General features: G+C 43.9%; 1 protein-coding gene across 1 annotated transcript in view; it reads right to left on the reverse strand.

Moving 5' to 3' along the window:
• Positions 1–20959, reverse strand: part of MCUR1 (mitochondrial calcium uniporter regulator 1) — a 219881-nt gene that overhangs the window by 128747 nt on the left and 70175 nt on the right. Inside the window, exon 4 of the mRNA XM_086965097.1 lies at positions 6652–6753. Coding sequence (XP_086821223.1) covers positions 6652–6753 — 102 coding nt within the window. The remainder of the gene's footprint in view (positions 1–6651; positions 6754–20959) is intronic.

A 20959-nucleotide genomic window follows, 5' to 3' on the forward strand; every position in this document is an offset into this window, starting at 1 on the left:
GAGGTGTCCACACATTCTGTGGGCATAGCAATAGCCCACGGAAAACCTTACATATGAACATGCACGGTTAATAACAAACTTCATTTTACACTCTGACGAACTGGCTCATATTTATTTCCCAAATGCATTGGGCATATGTTAAACACTCAGTGTGCACAATTTGAAGGAAACAAAACAGGATTGCCTTCAAAAAATGAAAAACTGCAATAAAGAACTACGCAAAAATTGTAACAGCAGGAGTTTACATTTTTCTGGAGAAATAATCAGCCTGAAACTAATTCTGCTGATTCGCTCATTGCACATTAAGCTAAGCTTCCCTTCTTATATCGATCTATCTATCCTCTGACGAACTGGCTCATATTTATATCCCAAATGCATTCAGCATATGTTAAACACTCAGTGTGCACAATTTCAAGGAAACAAAACATGATTGACTTCAAAAAATGAAAAACTGCAATAAAGAACTACACAAAAATTGTAACAGCAGGACTTTACATTTTTCTGGAGAAATAATCAGCCTGGAACTAATTCTGCTGATTCGCTCATTGCACATTAGGCTGAGCTTCCCTTCTTATATCTATCTATCTATCGCCCTCACTCTATCTATCGCCCTCACTCTATCTATCTGTCGCCCTCACTCTATCTATCTGTCGCCCTCACTCTAACTATCTGTCGCCCTCACTCTATCTATCTGTCGCCCTCACTCTATCTATCTGTCGCCCTCACTCTATCTATCTGTCGCCCTCACTCTATCTATCTGTCGCCCTCACTCTATCTATCTGTCGCCCTCACTCTATCTATCTGTCGCCCTCACTCTATCTATCTGTCGCCCTCACTCTATCTATCTGTCGCCCTCGCCCTCACTCTATCTATCTGTCGCCCTCACTCTATCTATCTGTCGCCCTCACTCTATCTGTCGCCCTCACTCTATCTGTCGCCCTCACTCTATCTGTCGCCCTCACTCTATCTGTCGCCCTCACTCTATCTGTCGCCCTCACTCTATCTGTCGCCCTCACTCTATCTGTCGCCCTCACTCTATCTGTCGCCCTCACTCTATCTGTCGCCCTCACTCTATCTGTCGCCCTCACTCTATCTATCTGTCGCCCTCACTCTATCTATCTGTCGCCCTCACTCTATCTATCTGTCGCCCTCACTCTATCTATCTGTCGCCCTCACTCTATCTATCTGTCGCCCTCACTCTATCTATCTGTCGCCCTCACTCTATCTATCTGTCGCCCTCACTCTATCTATCTGTCGCCCTCACTCTATCTATCTGTCGCCCTCACTCTATCTGTCGCCCTCACTCTATCTGTCGCCCTCACTCTATCTGTCGCCCTCACTCTATCTGTCGCCCTCACTCTATCTGTCGCCCTCACTCTATCTGTCGCCCTCACTCTATCTGTCGCCCTCACTCTATCTGTCGCCCTCACTCTATCTGTCGCCCTCACTCTATCTGTCGCCCTCACTCCATCTGTCGCCCTCACTCTATCTGTCGCCCTCACTCTATCTATCTGTCGCCCTCACTTTATCTATTGCCCTCACTCTATCTATTGCCCTAACTTATCTATCTGTTGCCCTCACTCTATCTATCTGTTGCCCTCACTCTATCTATCTGTTGCCCTCACTCTATCTATTGCACTCACTCTATCGCATCACCATAGCATCACTCGGGGGCACCACAACATCACTATGTGCTACCACAGCATCACTGAACACCACAGCATCAGTCGTCGCCACCACAAAATCACTCAGCGCCACCACAGCATCAATCTGTGCAACCATTCAACAACAACTAGTTCAAATATGTTCTCTCAATGTTTCAAGTTTTATTACAAATGTCACAAAAAGATGTTAATATTTCACTTCTGTTCTTGGATTTTCGTCACAAAAAAATACACTGACTATAGTCTTCACAAAAGTTATTTACAAAAGTTTAAACTATTGTCATTATAAATTACAATAACTTTTATTTAAGTAATTATTTAAAAAAATAAACGCCATTGTTATTTGTAATGTTAATACATCTAAGTCACGTAAATGCAACACATATTGCATTACAAATGCTATAGGTGTCACATTTGCGAAAGTTATAACTATTGGCATTGTAAATAACAAAGCTAATAATTTTGCTATTTTCAAAACCAACACATAAATAAAAATGTGGTCATTTGCAATACCAATAGCTAAAACTTTCCTAATGCGAGACCTATTCCATTCCAAATGCTTGTTGTCATATGTAATCAGTGTGTGTCTACTGAGGAGGTGCCCCCCCCCATCCAGTCTATTAGGCTCAACAGAATCCATAAGTAGGGACATTCCTCTAACAGGAAGGTCTGAATGTTCTTCTACACCTGCACGTCTTTTCATAATTTTATCTTCCAGTTTTAACGCAGAAAAGATGTACCTCTGTCTACTGATTTGCGGTATTCACAAGTGGGGTGAGTACGCCTTCAGGGAAGTTAGTGTGTATACACACTAAAACCTAAATGTCTGCTCTATGCACGAGTGCACTAAAGGAGAGTCATTCCATACTAATCAGTAATAATAGGATGAGGCTTTTTAAACTCTGTTTCAAATATGAAATGCAAATAGCATGACTGCAGCCAAAACGGAAGGCAGATTTTTGTTTAATATTCATTCTTATACCTTTGATGGTGTGGTTGTAGGGGGTAATAAATCCACACACCTGCAATTTTGGCAAAGACTGACCCAGACACTGCAGTTACTTGATGTCTACTTTGGATCCTACCTATATCATGTAGACTTCGAATGAAAATAAAACTGGGTTAACTGCTGAAAAAAGGCCAAAAGCACTGGCAAGGCATAGTGGCCGGCAGGATGTTGTGAAATTTCGACGTCTGTGTAACTGACACATTTTGCCATCTGTCAAAAAAGTAATTAAATTAATTAAGGCTACACCTGTACTCTATTTTAGTAAAAGGTGACACCCGAAGGACACCTGAAGGACACCAATATCAACCAATCTACTCTCTCTTGAAAATCATGCGACAGTGATATCAAGAGAACATTTTAAAGTAATATTGTTAAGTGATTATAACTGTAAATTAATAAGGAAAAGAATTTTAAATGCTACACATTTCTGTCGACAGTTTATGAGGTCCGAAAGGCTAAAAAAAAATATACAATATTAATAAAGCTACAACCAATTGACTATCTGTTTGGTTCGACTAAAAATGGGTATCAGGACCAGAGCTACCCTCCAATACATAAGATTTACAGAAGCTTTGAAAAGTGCCAAGAGGACTACTTTGCAGGTATGTCCTGGGTTGTAACATCAGAAGTATGCATGTCTGGATAGGTGAATGCCCCAAGAGAAAAACAATCCAAAATACAAGCTTCCCTCTTAGATGCCACCCATTGGGCAATAAAAGACATTGGAAGCCACATTCCTAGGATTAGAGCCAGTGGAAAAATGGTGTTCCAAATAGAAATTAAGGTCACTCCGAATGTCCAAATGGCGAGTATCCTTTTTAGATCTGATCTTGGATTATCAAAAAAGTTCAAAAGGAACATTTATTGATTCAGGTGGTGATCTGACAGACATTTATGAATAAAAATAAAAGGGGTCTTTAGAACTATTTTACCAGCGTAGAAAATCGTACAAGTTTATGGTACAGAAAACCTCTACGACTCAGCCAGTCAGCAAGCAGATTGATCAGCAGCCAAAAAGCGGGTTTACAAAGGCTTATAAACGGATTATGAACCAATGGCATAAAAATAACATTGAAACATGATGGCTGTCCCTGGATGCTGTGTGTTTAGGAGTCTATCAAAAATACTTTTCGTCAACTTTGTTGTGGAAATAAATAAATGCCTTGGTTTTGAAAAGGAAACTATACTTTTCAGAGAATCTGTATGCACCAATTCCAAAAATGTTCAGCCTCAGGGTGTAACCTATTTGCCGGGTTTGGACGGACTACTAGAGCTGGCCAGCTACTGCATTAGGAAGTTTGGTCATTCTTTTTGTCCAATGACAACATCTTGATCAATTTTTTTTTACATATGCTGCTTACGGAAGGTTTAATTTCTGGTTGGAAGATCCTATGAGCTCATGTACCAGGTTGCCATGCTCTTATGTGAGCAAAAATGAGCAGTACAGCACCCGATGAGATGTGAAAACTGAAACAGAGTGGGAAAGTCAAACAGGATCATCCAGGTTCAGAAGGCCTACGCAGCATGTGGCTCAACCGTGCAAGGGTGCTATGCCCAGGAATCCGATACCATCAAAATAAAAGATAAAAACAATTATGGGGACAGAGTGACGAAAAGATGAGTGGGGGAAGGACCATGATAAAGACTAAAATAAAAAAAGATGAAAACCTGTACCTAAAGGAACACTTGAAACAACACTTGCAGAAATAGATTAAAAATAAATGGCATTTGCCAAGCTGATAATATTTACCTGGTAAATGAAGTTTGTTTTGAAGATTTTGTGGAAACAAATTATACAGAATAGCTTAGTCAGAACTTTTGTTCTACAATGGTTTTTCCTCAAATTCATTGAGAAACGTAAAAAAGAGGTCCCAAAAGGCTTACAACAGAGCTAGGAGGTTGTGTTTGCTCAATTTTCAATGGGAGTTTCTTTAGACAATTCCAAAGTGAACAAGGTGGTTTTGAGCCATGAGGTTGTAGTGCGCGTGCAAGCCCACCGAACAACAAGATTAAGAAATGAAATCCTATAATATAAAAATTCATAGAAATTCCCTCAGGTAAGCAAAGAGAAGATAATTATGGCGTACCTGCAAAAGAAGGTTAGTCAGGCTGAAAGTCCGGAGACTGGTGACGCACAGTCTGAAGTTTCAATTTTCAGTCTCCATAGTAAAGATACACGCACACATAAACACACACATATAATGTTAGAGTAGCCAAATTGCATTGCTACATTGCCTCAGGAGCTACGGATGCAGTAATCCAAGATCTTCAGAGAGAAGGCGGAGTTACCACAACTGGTCGACTCAGGGGAGCCATTGTGTCTTAGTCACAAGGTACTTTTATGACCATTAAGCCAAGATGCTACTTCATAAAAAGCACGGTGTGATATCAATCAAACTTTGCAAAAAACAAATTATTCTCCAGCCAAATTAAACGAGTGCTGTATGTTAAGTCACAAGCTGAACAAACACAAGGAGATGATGGACGCAGCGCCAAAACCTTTCCAACACTCACCCCCAGTCACAGGGTTTAATCCATCATCGTTCTTTAGCTCACTTCGCCACCTCAGTTCAGACCCAGCTATATGCAAATCATTCTTGACCCTGTGCCTCATGAGAACAGTCCAGCCCGAACTGCCAAGCCAGGTCTTCCCTGAACCGGAAACAAGCATCCTGGGTCTGCTTTTGGGCTAACAGCCCTCATCAGCCAGGTTAGCTTGAATCCAGAGGAAAAGTGAGCAAAGGACCCACATCCGACAATACATTGCCAACTTAGGGTGAACAAAGCAAACACAAGGAGATGATGGACAGAGCGCTGAAACTTTTCAGACACTCACCCCCAGTCATAGATCTGGGTTGAATCCATCATCATTCTTTAGCTCACTTCAACACCTCAGTTCAGACACAGCTCTTTGCAAATCAGTCTTGACCCTGCGCCAGGCCAGTGGATTCCATTCTAGAGGTTCACTGAGTGGAATGCAGCCTTCCAAGTGATTCGTACAATTGACCTGCACTCCTCCCTTGAGCTCTCACACGGATATGATTTAAGGGGAGGCGTGCAGAGTCTCCAATATGAAGGTGTGGATCTGGAGCACTGCGTTTTTCAGGTGACTCATGCAAGGTGTTGAATCAGAGAGGCCTGGCCTACTGAAGCTGCACATTACACAGAAACTTTAAGCACCAAGTGCAGAGGATTCCGTCACACCACAACTGGTATGGCGAGTAATCAAACATTTAGCACAGGGCGGGTGGAGCTGCCGAGCAAGCTTGAAAGTGGAGCCCAAAATAGAAAATGTTACAACATTCATCACTTACAAGCTTTATGACTGTCACAATTACTAATGGCACACCGGCTTCAGTTTGTGAATGAGGCTTTGTGAATGCTTGGACCTCTCCTCACACAGTGCACCACCAACGCCTTCACCTGGAGGCCGGTCTGCAGCTGGGAAACCATCTTTGGCTCAATGTGCCCAGACCTTAGCCCATTTGCCTACATGAGCTGAGAATATAACTGACATCTATGGAGTACTTAGAAAGTTACTCACTCTACTCTGGAAATTTAAGGGCCACTAATTAGTCATAAAACATTCCCAATATTAACAAACTGAGTGCCACTCAAGTAAGAATAGAATCTGCCCACTTCTGCCACTTCATGGGAGCCTCAGGAAAGTGTATGCTCTATCTGGCGAAACAAAACAATAATAATGGCATATATCTTTGCTAATGACCTGTTCCTGATTGGTCAACCTGCCAGAATGCCGACTGATTCCGATTCACATCAGCCTACACCCAGAGAAAGTTCTGACGGTCATCATGTCTTCTTGTCACTTTGAAGGAATGCATATACTTTACAACTTAATAACAACAAGCGCATAGTCACACTCTCAAAAAGCATATTTACGGGTTAAACTTATTATCTAGGTAAGGCAACTGCCACTCAGGCCAAATTGAAGTAAAAGATCTGAGAACACAAACTTACCTCGTTTTGGGTTCGCAGAGCAGAAAACTCGCTTTTCTCCAAAATGATCATATCCTTTTTCACCGAAGTAATGTGGGACATTACTTGCTGAAGACTGATCTCCTAGAGCGAGATAAAAGAGGCCAGCTCACGTCAAAGACACAGGTACCTTATTTGGGAGGGGGGGGGGGAGATGGGGGAATCAGGAAGTTGGGCGTTATATATTTATTCACATTTAATGAAATTTGAATACAAATTCTTTTCTAGGCCCAAAGAGTAGCTGTAAGAAACAAAAATATGTTTCATCTACCGGTAACTTTATATTTACAGCTCTGGTTATTTGATGGTAGTATGGAAGCATATATAGAATAAGCACCAAATAGTTCGTAAAGAAATGTGACAGAGAGAGAATCTTACCATATCTTTCCTCCTCATTATTGCATTAAATGGAAGTACATTGTTGCTATTAAGATCAAGCAGAGCATAGTTTACACAATTTTTCTCAAAACAGTACAGTTATCAACAACGCCATACAGGTAGGTACAGTCGTCTTCAAAGTTTGCACAACCTCAGCTAGTGTTACTGGTTCAGGCAAACTCCTGAGGACTCTGGCCCCTTAACTCATCTGACAAGGCAAAGTTGCAGGGATTCTGCTCAGGAACAGAACTATGCTTGGGACCACAGAATGTTGTTAAGTAGGGACTAAGTCACAATAAATACCACCTCGGTATCCCTGAGCCAGAGTCTGACTCGCTATAGTGTCTCACTTGCCCTCCGAACCATATCCAAACAGACAAGTGTGTTGACACCCCAGAAACAACACTTCCGACCCTCTCAGTGATCACGGTAACAGGGAACTCCCTTTTGCTCTCACACTCGTCCACAATAAGATATAACAGAGACACAAAGGAAGTTTGTAATGTTTATTTAAACTATCGTGCTCTAGAATGCAGTATTTGTGCCACAATCAGAAAACAAATGCTTAACAAAAATACCATCAGCATGGTCAGTAAAGATCGGTCATATTAGAAGACAGATAAAGTCTAAACTCCATCCCCTTCTGCAGAAGCGGAATGATTATACATCAAAGATCTCTGGGATTAGCAGCGGACCCCATACCGTAGCATACATAGATGGACGTTCTAAATCTCGGGTACAGCTGTGATCTTCTCTCAGAAAGTCTGACAAGGCACATATGCTCACAAACAGCAGCCCTTATGTGTTGTGTCTTGGTGCTAGTGCCGGACCAGAACGCAATAACAAGGGACATTGTTGTTTGACCTTATCTGCTGTGTTCAGACTAAATCCCAGGAAAGAACAGAACGTGAAAACAGGATTGTGGCAAAACAACTGCAAATTATGTGAGCAAATACAATGTGGCACCGAAATAAACATGTTTATATAGTAACGTGCGCAAAGGAAATGCGGCCAGTATCGTGCAAAGTTAGGCTAACATAGGGAAAACTACAATTGGCAATGCACTGAACACATGACTGTAATAAATATTTTATTTATTAGGATGCCTGACTCGTCTGTCTGAAGTGTTGTATATCGCAATGGTATATTTTTGGAGGCAGTTGAGTTTACCTTGAAGATTTGGCAGTGTTAAGTAACCTCTGAGTAATGATGACACAACCATCTCCACGTCTCCGCCTCAGCCCTCCAATGATGGTATGCTAGTACACATTTAAATGCCTACAAGGAGAGGCATCTTTGTGGTAATGATGTCTTATGACAACATACTGGCGAGTGGGCAGGTTACATTTCTATAGAGCCGCGCGGGACATTCAGGCATAACTCTGGATGTAGGAGAGTTTCAAGTTATGGATTAAAAGAAAAACAAAACAGTTCATTCCTCAGTAAATAGGCTGCATGGTGGTTGTTAGACCTGACACCCTTGGCGTGGTTTTTCCCCCATCTTTTTGCCTCTGACTCATGTATTTTTGATGCTGTGCTGGATTTCGTTTTTGCTGGTTTAAATGCTTTGGACACTCTGCCACTGCTGATCAGTGCCAGAGTGTAAGTGCTCCCTCTGTAAATTGTCATATTGATTGGGTATACCTGTTCGGCATATTTGTATCACCATGAAGTCCCTAGTAAAGTGCACTGTGTGTGCCTGGGCTGGTGATGACAGATGCTACTAGTGGGCCTGCAGCGCAGATTGCGCCACCCACACAAGTAGCCCTAAAATGGTGTCTCAGGCCTGCCAGCGCAGGGCCTGTGTGCAGTCAGTGGACTGCCATGTCCGCCTGGCCAGTGTCCCCACTGGCTGAGCCTAACCCTTCCCTGTCTGTGCACATCAGTCACCCCTATGGAAGGCTCAAGGTATCCCCCTGGGCAGGGTGCAGTGCATGGGTAAGGTAGAGCATGTACTAGTGCAGGTAACATGCTCTGGTAGTGAGCAGCAGCCATTTTGTGTGCTCACTGCTGCAAGGTTATCTTGCTCCATAGATTAACATGGGCGAGGCTGGTCCCATTGGATCCCAGCCTATCTTCTCATAGGAACAAGATGGGACATAAGTGTTTGATATCCCTGAACTCGGAATTTAATAACACATCTTTTAGGAAAGGTTGTTTTTAAATTCTGTGTTTGAGAATAGTACTTTTAGAAAGTGGCTGTTCTCTTGTCCAACCTTTCTGTGTGCCTGGGACTGTTTGTGGATTGACTGTCTGGGTTGAGGATGACAGGGTCTGCAGAGCCCCCAGGGGGTTATCTGAGCCAGGCCTGGATGAAAGGCAGCATCTGCTGCCAGGGAAGTGGGAGGAGATAGCACCCAATAGTGAAGGGCTGTGCCTGCCAGACCACCATGCTGGCTCCACCTCCCGCTGAGCGACTGTCACCTCTGACCCTGATACTGAAAGAAGAAGATAGCCAGGACACCCCCAGAGCCCCAGCAACACCCAGAACTGGTTTGGACCGGGCTCAGGGCCCCCTTTGCACAAAGACTTCAAAAGAATTCAAAGGACTTCAAAGACTTTTTGGGGTATAAGAGAAGGACCCCTGACAACAGAAACGATTTAGAAAAGGGGGTGGTGATGAACAGAGTGTCTGAGTTAAACAGACCACTCTTACCCAGTCCAAAGATCAGGGCTTGATCCATCACCGTTATTTATCTCACTGCCCCATCCCAGCTCAGAACCTGGCTATATGCAAATCAGTCTGTCCCTGGCCCAGTGCATCATGGGAACAGGGCAGACTAAACTACCAAGCCAATTCTTCACCAGAAAGGAGACAAGCTACCGGGGACCGGTTTCTGGCATTTCAGCCTTCTTCGGCCCGGCTTGCTTGAATCCTGATGGAGCAGTGAGAAAGGGACTCATGTCTGAGTATACCCTGCCACACCTATAGTGGCCAAAAACGATTTAGAAAAGGGGGTGGTGATGAACAGAGTGTCTGAGTTAAACAGACCACTCTTACCCAGTCCAAAGATCAGGGCTTGATCCATCACCGTTATTTATCTCACTGCCCCATCCCAGCTCAGAACCTGGCTATATGCAAATCAGTCTGTCCCTGGCCCAGTGCATCATGGGAACAGGGCAGACTAAACTACCAAGCCAATTCTTCACCAGAAAGGAGACAAGCTACCGGGGACCGGTTTCTGGCATTTCAGCCTTCTTCGGCCCGGCTTGCTTGAATCCTGATGGAGCAGTGAGAAAGGGACTCATGTCTGAGTATACCCTGCCACACCTATAGTGGCCAAAAACGATTTAGAAAAGGGGGTGGTGATGAACAGAGTGTCTGAGTTAAACAGACCACTCTTACCCAGTCCAAAGATCAGGGCTTGATCCATCACCGTTATTTATCTCACTGCCCCATCCCAGCTCAGAACCTGGCTATATGCAAATCAGTCTGTCCCTGGCCCAGTGCATAATGGGAACAGGGCAGACTAAACTACCAAGCCAATTCTTCACCAGAAAGGAGACAAGCTACCGGGGACCGGTTTCTGGCATTTCAGCCTTCTTCGGCCCGGCTTGCTTGAATCCTGATGGATTACAGGAACAGACTAATTTGCATACAGCCAGGTTCTGAAACTGGGATGGTGCAGTGAGCTAAAAAACGGTGTTGGATCTAGCCCTGATCTCTTGACTGGGTGAGAGCTTTCTGCTTAATTCAGAGACTCTGTCCCTCACCACACCTTGTTGTAAATATTTTTGTCCACCCTAAGCGTGGAAGGGTATTCTCAGATGTGAGACCCTTGCTCATTGCACCATCAGGATTCAAGCAAACCGGGCCGAAGACGGCTGTAATGCCGGAAACCGGTCCCCGGGAGCTTGTTTCCTTCCCAGTGTAAGAATTGGCTTTTGTAGTTTGGTTTGCCCTGTTCCCATCATGCACTGGGACAGGAACAGACTAATTTGCATACAGCCAGGTTCTGAAACTGGGATGGTGCAGTGAGCTAAAAAACGGTGTTGGATCTAGCCCTGATCTCTTGACTGGGTGAGAGCTTTCTGCTTAATTCAGAGACTCTGTCCCTCACCACACCTTGTTGTAAATATTTTTGTCCACCCTAAGCGTGGAAGGGTATTCTCAGATGTGAGACCCTTGCTCATTGCACCATCTGGATTCAAGCAAACCGGGCCGAAGACGGCTGTAATGCCAGAAACCGGTCCCCGGGAGCTTGTTTCCTTCCCAGTGTAAGAATTGGCTTTTGTAGTTTGGTTTGCCCTGTTCCCATCATGCACTGGGACAGGAACAGACTAATTTGCATACAGCCAGGTTCTGAAACTGGGATGGTGCAGTGAGCTCAAAAACGGTGTTGGATCTAGCCCTGATCTCTTGACTGGGTGAGAGCTTTCTGCTTAATTCAGAGACTCTGTCCCTCACCACACCTTGTTGTAAATATCCCTGACAACAGAAAGGCAGATTCTACAATCAAGAGGAACCTCTGCCAGAAGAAGGACTGCTGAAGGAACTGATGGAAGATTGCCTTGCTGTGTGCTTTAAGGGCTGACCTATCCTGCTATCCAACTGAAGGAGAGGAGAAGAAAGGGACTTTGCTGTGTGCTGTGACCCTGCCTGCTTGAAACTGCCAAGACTTTGCTGTGTGCTGTGTCTTCAACTTGAATCTCCAAGGGCCTGAGAAGAGCTGGTCCCCTGTCTGCAACCCAGGGACATAAAGGTTGCCCAAGGACTACAAAACTCTTCTGTGCCCCCTGAAGCTGCTGTGCAGTGAAGAGATCGTGAAACACTGTAGTTGGGCTGTGTAGCGCACTGGCTGCTCTCTAATCGGAGCGAGGGCGCCGCGCTGACCCAGCCTGCCGTGTGGCCGAGATCGACGTGTTCATCGACACGTGTGGGGTGAAGATCTGAGGTTTGTGGGCCTCCCCAGTGCAAGAAGCACTGAAAACAACTGTGTGCCGCGTCACCGTCGCAGCCAGGGGTCAGTAAACCCCCGTCGAAGTGCCCCGTACCTGGCCGGTACCGACGCCACAAAGACCGAGCCCGCCGCGCTCTGATTGGGTGAGAGAGCCGAGCCCCCTCACCAGCTCCGCGACGGGATTGGCCCGTGTGCCGTAGCGTCATCAACGAGGCCGCGCTGTGGTTGGTTGGCGGCCTCGCGTCAAGAGGAGCGTCACTGAAGGCCTGTCCCGGGAGCCGCACTGCCATTGGCTGACTACCGGGTGCTGCTGGAGGCTCGACCCAACTCCGCGACAGGATCGGTCCCCGTCATCGGGACCGCTGCAGCTGCCGAGTGATCACCGCCGGGACCGGGGAAGACCGACCCGACCTTGCCGAGGGAATCTTGTGAGTGCTCCCAGCCCCCGGCCTGCCGTCTCTGCTCCTCGCCGCGCCCTGAAGGTCTGAGAGCGGGCGGAGGGCTTGCTGAGACCGGCCGGGCCTGAGCGCGGGAGAGCGCTGATAGGCGAGGTGCGCCGGAGGCCTGAAGAAGTGCCGAACGAGGGGAAAGGAGTCCCCCCAGCATTCCGGTGAGGCGCGCTTGTAGTGCTTAGTGCCCGTGGCATTAGGGGCTGATTCTTTTGGCCAATTTTGCAGCTGGCATTGTTTTTACTGCTCGTTTTTAGAGCTAAGATAAAGTAAATCAATATCACTCATTTTTGATATTGAAGGACAAGAGACTTGAGACTATCTTTTTAATAAGAGACTTCCTGAAAGCAACTGCAACCATTAAAATTAAGTGCAACATTTTTATAATGAAGTGATTATCGTGCAACTGCTTGATTTACCTTGCTGAAACTAGATAAATTTATATATTTTTATAAAATATACTTACCTGTGTGGTCTCAGTTTGTGGTGGATTGGGGATTATTGCTGTGTTGAGTGCAATTATTATACACATTGCCTTGGGGATAAGCCTGCCAGCTCGCGCCAAGCTACCTAGAGGGAGAGCGGAGGTTATCTACTGTGTGTATTCCTTCATCCTGACTAGAAGCAAGGGTCCGTACTTGGTCTAAGGTACTTACCTCTGCCAATTAGAGACCCCCAGATCTAACAGTGGTTGTGTTGTAAGTGAATAATCGTAAAAATGGCTGATTCCTACAATACACTCATCTTAAAGCCTTCTGAGTGTCTCCTTCAGAAAGGTCAAGTGAGGCCTATATTTATTCACCAGTGGGGAATTTTCAGCTTGAACAGCAAACAACTCTTCATGTCACAGACAGGATTCAGGTATGGTGTGACCCATCAATAGGACTACTCTTTCTGTACTTGTGAGAGAAATACTTGAACAAATCCAGTCCTTGAATTTATCACGCAAGAAGAAATTTCAGTGCATGGACCCCGACACTGACAATCAGGCCTACAATCCTTTTCCATGATACCTGTATATCTGGGCCGAATTGAGCCAGTTGACGTTTCTGGGCTCTGCACAGGTATCATTTACCATCTACAAGGCTAGTATTGTAGATGTGACTGTACTAGAATATCATTCAGGTTGGCCTGTAGAATGTTCATGTGTATTACGATGCCTTTGGAAAGCTCCACCCATCAACCTTTATTGGTTGTCACCATGTTTCAACTTTTTAATATTAGTCCTCACATCAAAAATTGCTATTTTAAAACAGCGCTAAAAACGCACCTTTTGTGATCATATTCCTCCAATTTGCTGGGTCTCCTTTAAGCTCTCGTTGAGTAGTAACTTTCATGGATTTATCTTTTCTACTTCAGGAAAGTTAATAACCCTGTTTATTAACTTCAATAACACTTAGACATTTATGCCCCCCACCCCCACCAGAAATACCTTGTATACTTCAAATATGAACAGCAACTTCTGTTACTGCACAAAGAGGAATTATGAGTCGTGGACTAAATTTGCAACAGCCGGGTAAATTTCGGCAGGCCAAATCTGATTAAAGTTATTAGGGTAAATATATCCGCAAAAAACTGGACATGCACATATTGGTGCAGTAAACATAAAAATACCAGACATGGGAATTTTGGTGTGGTAGTGAGCAAAATACTGAACACATGCATTTTGGAGTGGTATGCCCCAAAATCTGCATGTAATGCCCCATTATGCGGACACAACTAGTAATAGGTGTTAATTATCACACATGATAAAGTCCGAACACCTCCATGTTGGATTTCACATGTCAAATAATTATTGTGTGCAATGGGGCACTCGTAATGAGGCCCTAAGCTTCCTTCACTAATGTGTTGCACCACTGCATTCTCAACCGCATCGCTGCGGCGGCTTTTCCTGCTGTGCGTGCCGGTTTTGTAAATACCTCGTTACATGACGAGCTCAGCTCGTCATGAGCGCATGGCAGGTAAGCCTCATGGAGAGCTGAGCTCGTCATCAGCGCGGAAGGGGTTAAGGACTAGACAAGAAAAATTGCAAAGGTCAAAGTAAGAGATCAAAGGGGAATAGCAATTTTTCATGGGTGTCGCCAGTGAAACGCCAAACACAAAGGGACTCTTCTTGTTTGGGCTAGTGGGCTAGAATTAATGCTCAACCCACTCACAGGGAGTACGGCCAGTACTCATTATAACCAATATTGTTAAACTGCAAGACATTTACCGCTAAATGTAAAATTCCTACGTTATTTTACTAAAGACCAGTGTACAGTCTAGAATATTGCAGTGCGACAAGGCCAGTACTTAATAGTAAAAATCACTTATCAACACGTCGTTTCCAGAGGTTGCCATGTTCTAAGGCTGAGTCCACCCTGGCCTTATACGCATGTTCATAAGGATGTAAAAACCACTGTAAAGTAACAAGCTACTCTGCTCTTTTATCCTTAGACAATTAGCCCACTAGATTTCTACTCTGTATGCCATATGGCTTTCAGAACATGTTATCGCCCATACAGTTCAACGTTCCCAGGACATGGAGTGAGATGTTATCCCTCTGCCCAGCCTGCAATGGATGCCACTTCACCTCTCATGCAACAGACACACCTAAGCAGGACAAGTATCATGTAAACTACCAATGTAGACTGAAGTCCATGTAGACCTCTGAATAGAGGACTTCACCTCCAGGGAGGTCACTGCATCTTTTGGAGGATGGACGGCCCCATCTATCTGCAACAAAAGCCTTCATCACCGAGATTTTGATACCCACAGCTCCACAAACCACTTCACTGCAATCACCAAGATATGGACCGACCCGAAAGATTACTTCCTAACTCAATGTTCCTGCATCTCCTTTTTTGACTCATGATCCTATACTTTACTGGTAGACTTGAATCATATTACTGAGCCTAATATAATAATTGTCTCGGCAAGAGCCAAACCTAAAGATTGTCCTATTCAGCCTCATACTCTCTTTATGGCAAAATTCAACTTTCCTCTTTTTCCACATCATCTTCTCCTATTTAATGCTTTGCTCTTGTCCAGAATTTGAACTGTTTCCTATGTATCAGTTAGTGTCCTGCCAGGCAATGCTCACAAAACCTTAATTGGGTGCGACTGATTTATCTAATTTCCATCCGATCCCCTTTCTCCCTTACCTAGCTACAATTCTTGAATGTGTTGGTTTCTCTCAAGTGTTCTCTCTTCTGACGATATATTTTCCTGTGTGCAATTTAGATTTTGTCCAGGCTATTCAGCTTAGACTGCTTTATTTTCAGTTGTTAATCTTCTACAACATGTTCATCATTACAGCCTGTCCTTTATTTATTTTCAGTCAGCCTCACTGCAGTGTTTGGCTCCTTGGATCAGACTGGTCTTCTGAATTTGCTTTTTGCACTAGTGAACTCTGGCACTATGCTTGGATGGGCTCTCTTACTCATATTATCAGCAGTGGCTCCTCCGCAATGGCGTAGGAGTGTTGCCCCAGTGGCTCAGCCAGCAGCCGAAAAATAAAACGAATATGGTTGTATTTTTCGGCTGCTGGCTGAGCCAGTGCGTGTGCAAATGGGCGGGCGGGCCAGGCCATGGATGTGCACTAATAACTGTGCATGTCTGTTTGGCTAGCTGTCTTAGGCCGGTCAAACAGACATGCACAGTTCGGTTTCTCCAACCCGGCTGTATTGTACAGCCAGGTTGGAGAAACAGCATAGGCTCCCTGTGCCTGAGCAAGCATTAAACAAGCCAGCTCAAGCCAATCCCCGAGCTGCTCTCATGCTACAGGAGAGCAGTGCAGGGACTGCAAAGTGAGTCTGCTGCTGTCCCAATGTCAGCTGGGACCAGGAAGCAGAGGACCTCCAAGGCGGGAGTTGGCAGAAGCAGCATAAGGTAAGTTTCTTTTAATGTTTTTTCTCCCCCGTGCTCCCCACCAAGGCTCCACAACGCTGCGCACCCTCCACCCGTCCTACGACTGTTTATATGCGTCGGACGCCACTGCATATGATTACACATTTTCAGTATATTGGAAGGGTTGTGGTTCAGGATCTTATCCTGTTCACTTTGTGTTCCACAAAAATCTGTTATTGGGAACTGCTTTTCTCTTTATACTGTCCTCTTCCCTTCCATTATTATTGTTGTTTATTTCAAATGTCTCATCAATGTCGACGATTCCGAAACATTTTAAATTTTATGTTCCTTATCTTCCGTTTTCCAGGCTTGTGCCTCTATTGCTCTACTGTTGAACAAAGAATATTGTTCTACTTCCGTAAACTCCATTCTAAAAACTGATTTTAATGCCTTAGTTCATCATTATAGGGTTAATTACCTCCCCTAACCTTTCTCCTACCTCTTGAGTTCTCCTTTTCTTCCTCTGCCTTCAACTTGGGATTAGTGTTTAAGTTACATCACATTGCTTCAGCCAACAAGACTTTCTATCTTCATTTGTACAATTTACCTAAAATCAGGATGTTTACTTTCTTGATTTAAGTATTGTTCTTCTTTTTAGATTTCCCTTACTTAAAACACGTTTTTTAAATTCAGAGCATCAAAAATCGAGTGTGCCTCTTTTTCATTACATGTCACAAACACTCACCTCATTATGTTTTCAGATTCGCAGATTTGATGTTCCTTCTCATTTTAGATGGGTTTTTTTTTTTGTCCAAGGAGAGTTTTTTGGCCCCATCTCAAATGTGTTCCTTGGTTTCCACACTCTTTGATCTCTGCACTGCGCCTCTTTGTTATTTTTAACTCTTTTCCATGGCCATGTGCTGCTTCTGGTTAGCATTCACTTATGTTTTTTTGTTCCTTGTAAAAGGAGCTACTTTGTAATATCAGGTGTCTGGACTTTACCAACATTTAAGACATTTTAAAAATAACATCTTTTGGCATCATTAAGCTACTCTCAAACCTGTGATTGTCAGCTGGATAATTTCCTATCCACTCTATTGCACCATTTTCATACTTTATAGTGCTTTGGATAATAACACTATGATAATTAATACATTAATAGAAAACAATTGACTACACTGGCAAACTATATGCTAACTATGCCACTTACTGAAGCAACATGAAGCAATCGAGTTGGGGTAGCGTTTTGATCAACAAAACACAATCTGTCTCTTGCACCAAACACCACCCGAAAAAACCTAATACCATTCAACCACGAGCATAGTCTTCTTCAAAGGAAACATCCTTGCACTTTTTCTGAGCACCTCAACGCTGTCCTTACCCCAGTGAAACCTACCATCCCATTAACCTTGATACCGAGATTAGATAAGGATGATATTTTCGCTGCGCTAACTTGTCGCAAACTCAAAACTCCTATTTCTCGAACTAAGGCTGAAATTACAAATTCACTAACATTGCATTACCAGTGAAGAAGATTTTGCCCCACAGTATCAACAGAGAGGAGTACATTTGCAACCCATAAAGGTTTGTTAGCAAAGTAGCAAAGTTACAATCTCCAATCAAAGCAGTTAGACATATGAAGAAATTCTCCAGAACACAGCAAACAAGAATATAATCAAAGGTAATCCAAGATTATTTCATCAATTGTATACCAACTCCAAGCGAAAGTGTTAAAAAAAATTGAAAACCCCCAATGATTATGCTTCAGTAAATTAATTGGGCCAAGTAGAGCCATTGTGAATAGTGAAGTTCCTTAATTTGCATACACAGTAGGGTTCTACATGTTTGTTTCTGCTGCATTGTCACGTTTGATTTTGACCCATGGGGCATTGTCCCATGCCCCGTAAATTTAGTATAATAAAGTCTGGGTGCCCGGGAGAGGGATGTATGACGTTACAACGCATGCTTTTACCACACATGCCTTTACAACGCGGTTTTTACAACGCATGCCTTTACAACGCATAGTGCTTTGGGGCGCTGGATAGTGAATAGTTTAATTTACTATTCCAACTCCAGTCCCCGTGGATAGTAGGGAAGGTGTTGGATAGTAAATTAAACCTATTCCCTATCCTAGAGCGCCTCCCAGCGCAATGCGTTGTAATGGTTTGCGTTGTAAAAGTTGCGTCGTAAAGGCACTGCGTGGTAAAAGTTGTGTTGTAAAGGATGTTCCCCCCGGGAGAGCTACAGATTTTTGGGTAATGCTAGGCAGCCCTTGCATTGGGCCTTGCTTCTGCTCCCACTAACATCAGTACGTACAACTCTCTGCGGCAGGGTTCTCCAAAGTCAGTCCTGGAGGGCCGGATTCAAGCCTGATTTTTACGAGAACTGCGTTTAACCAAATGCGGATATGCTTAAAATGTGTCAAGATCTGGCCCTCCAGGGCTGACTTTGGAGGACTCTGCTCTATGGGATTTCTAATACATTATCCAAGGAGATTTTGTATTCTGCCAACGGCGCTCTCACAGTTCAACACCCCAAAGTCTCCGTTGCCTACTGTTGCTCTCTAAGGTAAGGTACCAAGCAGTTAGATTACTGCAGGGAACTCACATTCTAAATGTCACTGTATGTGGTAATGGTTCGGTCCGAATAAGTCGCTGCTTTGAATGAACACAGCTCAGCTGACGGCAAAGCATAGGTTCTCATCCAGGCGCATATTTTGAGATGACAGGTGCAACCCCTTGAGCGCGTGGGATCTTCCCAACTATTGTGTTCTAAAGAAACTCTGACATAAGTTATAACATAGGCAAGTCCTTGTCCATCTCGTCTGTTGCACAGCAGGAGTTAAAGGGCTACTTTTGCAATGCCGCTGGTGACGTCAGACACACTGACAGGAGAAAGAAACAGTAACAAGATTGCTTTCCCTCACATTGCACATAAGGCGCTCTGCAGCCAAAAGGCTTGACATTAGACAGCAAGCCAAGGTCCCTCTCGCCTCAGATAGGACTGTTGCTCTTTCAGAACCAGGAATCTTCGGCTGCAGGACGATTCCAATTTCAGAGGAAAAATACAAAATTACAGAAACAATTCGTATACAAGAATTGCAATGTTTCTCGGGGCAATGTTACCTTTCAGTTCAGAACCAGTCCATTTATTCTGAATGGCAAAAAGGATGTGGTGTAAGAAACAAACAATAAGCCCGATTAAAAAAATAAACGTTGAAACTATAAGGACGGATAACTGCAGAGACACAGCTGTTCGAAAGTGTTTAGTAGAGAATAAAGGACCAGGAGAATAATCTGTCGATGAAAAGAGCTATGTTTGCCATAACTGTTCAAATGCCAAAAAAAAAGTTGTAGTGTTTAAGCGTTGGTTGTCGTGACCTAGGGAAAGTGTGTACACTCCTATACATTTTACGCAAAATATATCACGCTCTCAATTCTGAGTTGCCATTCTTGGTTTTTGTGTTTCTTATCCATCCGTGCTCAGAATGCAAATCAAGTCCCGTACTCCTAACAACGTAAGGAAAAAATCTTGATTCATGAAAAAATGTGGAGGTTAATCTTATAACAAGCAAGGACAGAACCTAAAGGTCTGCATTAGCTGCCAGTCTTTTGGCTTTGTTAAGGCTGTATTTTTTGTTTTGTCATAGTTTTTGCAATTGGGTATTATTAGGGATGCTGCCTAGCCTTCATAAACCTAAAAAAAAAAAAAAAACATTGGCTAAAAGAAAAAAAAATGGTTTTAGTCTCAAAAAGTGCACCTTGCCATTGTAGTCCATGGCACTGAAGAGAACTACATGGTGTGTGATGTCCATTATGTGAAAGGTCAGAATGCCATCCCTTGCAGTGAAGTTAGCCAATGGCTGAAGTGGGCTGACCCACTGCCCGTGGATGTATGTTGTAGTGTCACATATCAATGAATGAGGGGGGCTGGCTGAAAGCCACTATGAGTGTACTAGACATACAATTTTAGTTATATCAAAAGGTCTTGCCTAACGCCAGACATAAAATAATAATAATAACGAACAACAGTGACCCAAAGTTTTTCACGGAAGACTGACACCGCTGCTGAAGAATGCCAGGGTTGCCGAATACCAAGGCAGACTTCAACCACCTGCATCCATGTCTCAAGATCTCACTCTTACAGGATCTTTTTCACCCCAAGTTACTTTCTTTGGTACTGCTTTTCTAATGTTCTCATTCTTCTTTCTCTCTTTCCTGCTTTTCTCTCGCTTGCTGTGGGTCAAAATCCAAAGATAGAAAATATGCCTCGGTCCCGTAAAATGAGGGCTTATGCCCACTAACTGTAACCACCTGCACAAACTAGGCACTGCATAAAAAGGTCCTCAGGAAATGGGCCAGCCTCATCACCAATGTCACGAGATGGAACAAGCTGAAGGTTGACGAAAATAGAAGTGAATGCGTTACATCCAACTGTGGTCCAAGAGAATGTTAGGCGGTACACTCTGGAGTTAAACATCTTCAGAAACAGGAATGCTAAATTCTGAACGCTGCTGTCCTACACTCAAGACATCCATACCAGCGGGGAATTTTCGGAAGCTAGAGAGAGATGGTCTGGCAAGTGACCGGGAGAAGTTGATAATGGAATAATGTAAGCACATGGCGGTGAGGCAAATTCAGACACGCACACCAGAGTTGAAAATACAGCACTACAACATTGTGGGTACATTTTCCAAAATGTTACAGAACATGAGGACAATCTTGGGAGACTCAA

This window comes from Lissotriton vulgaris, chromosome 4_1 (assembly GCF_964263255.1).
Source record: "Lissotriton vulgaris chromosome 4_1, aLisVul1.2, whole genome shotgun sequence".
Classification (NCBI taxonomy): Eukaryota; Metazoa; Chordata; class Amphibia; order Caudata; family Salamandridae; genus Lissotriton; species Lissotriton vulgaris.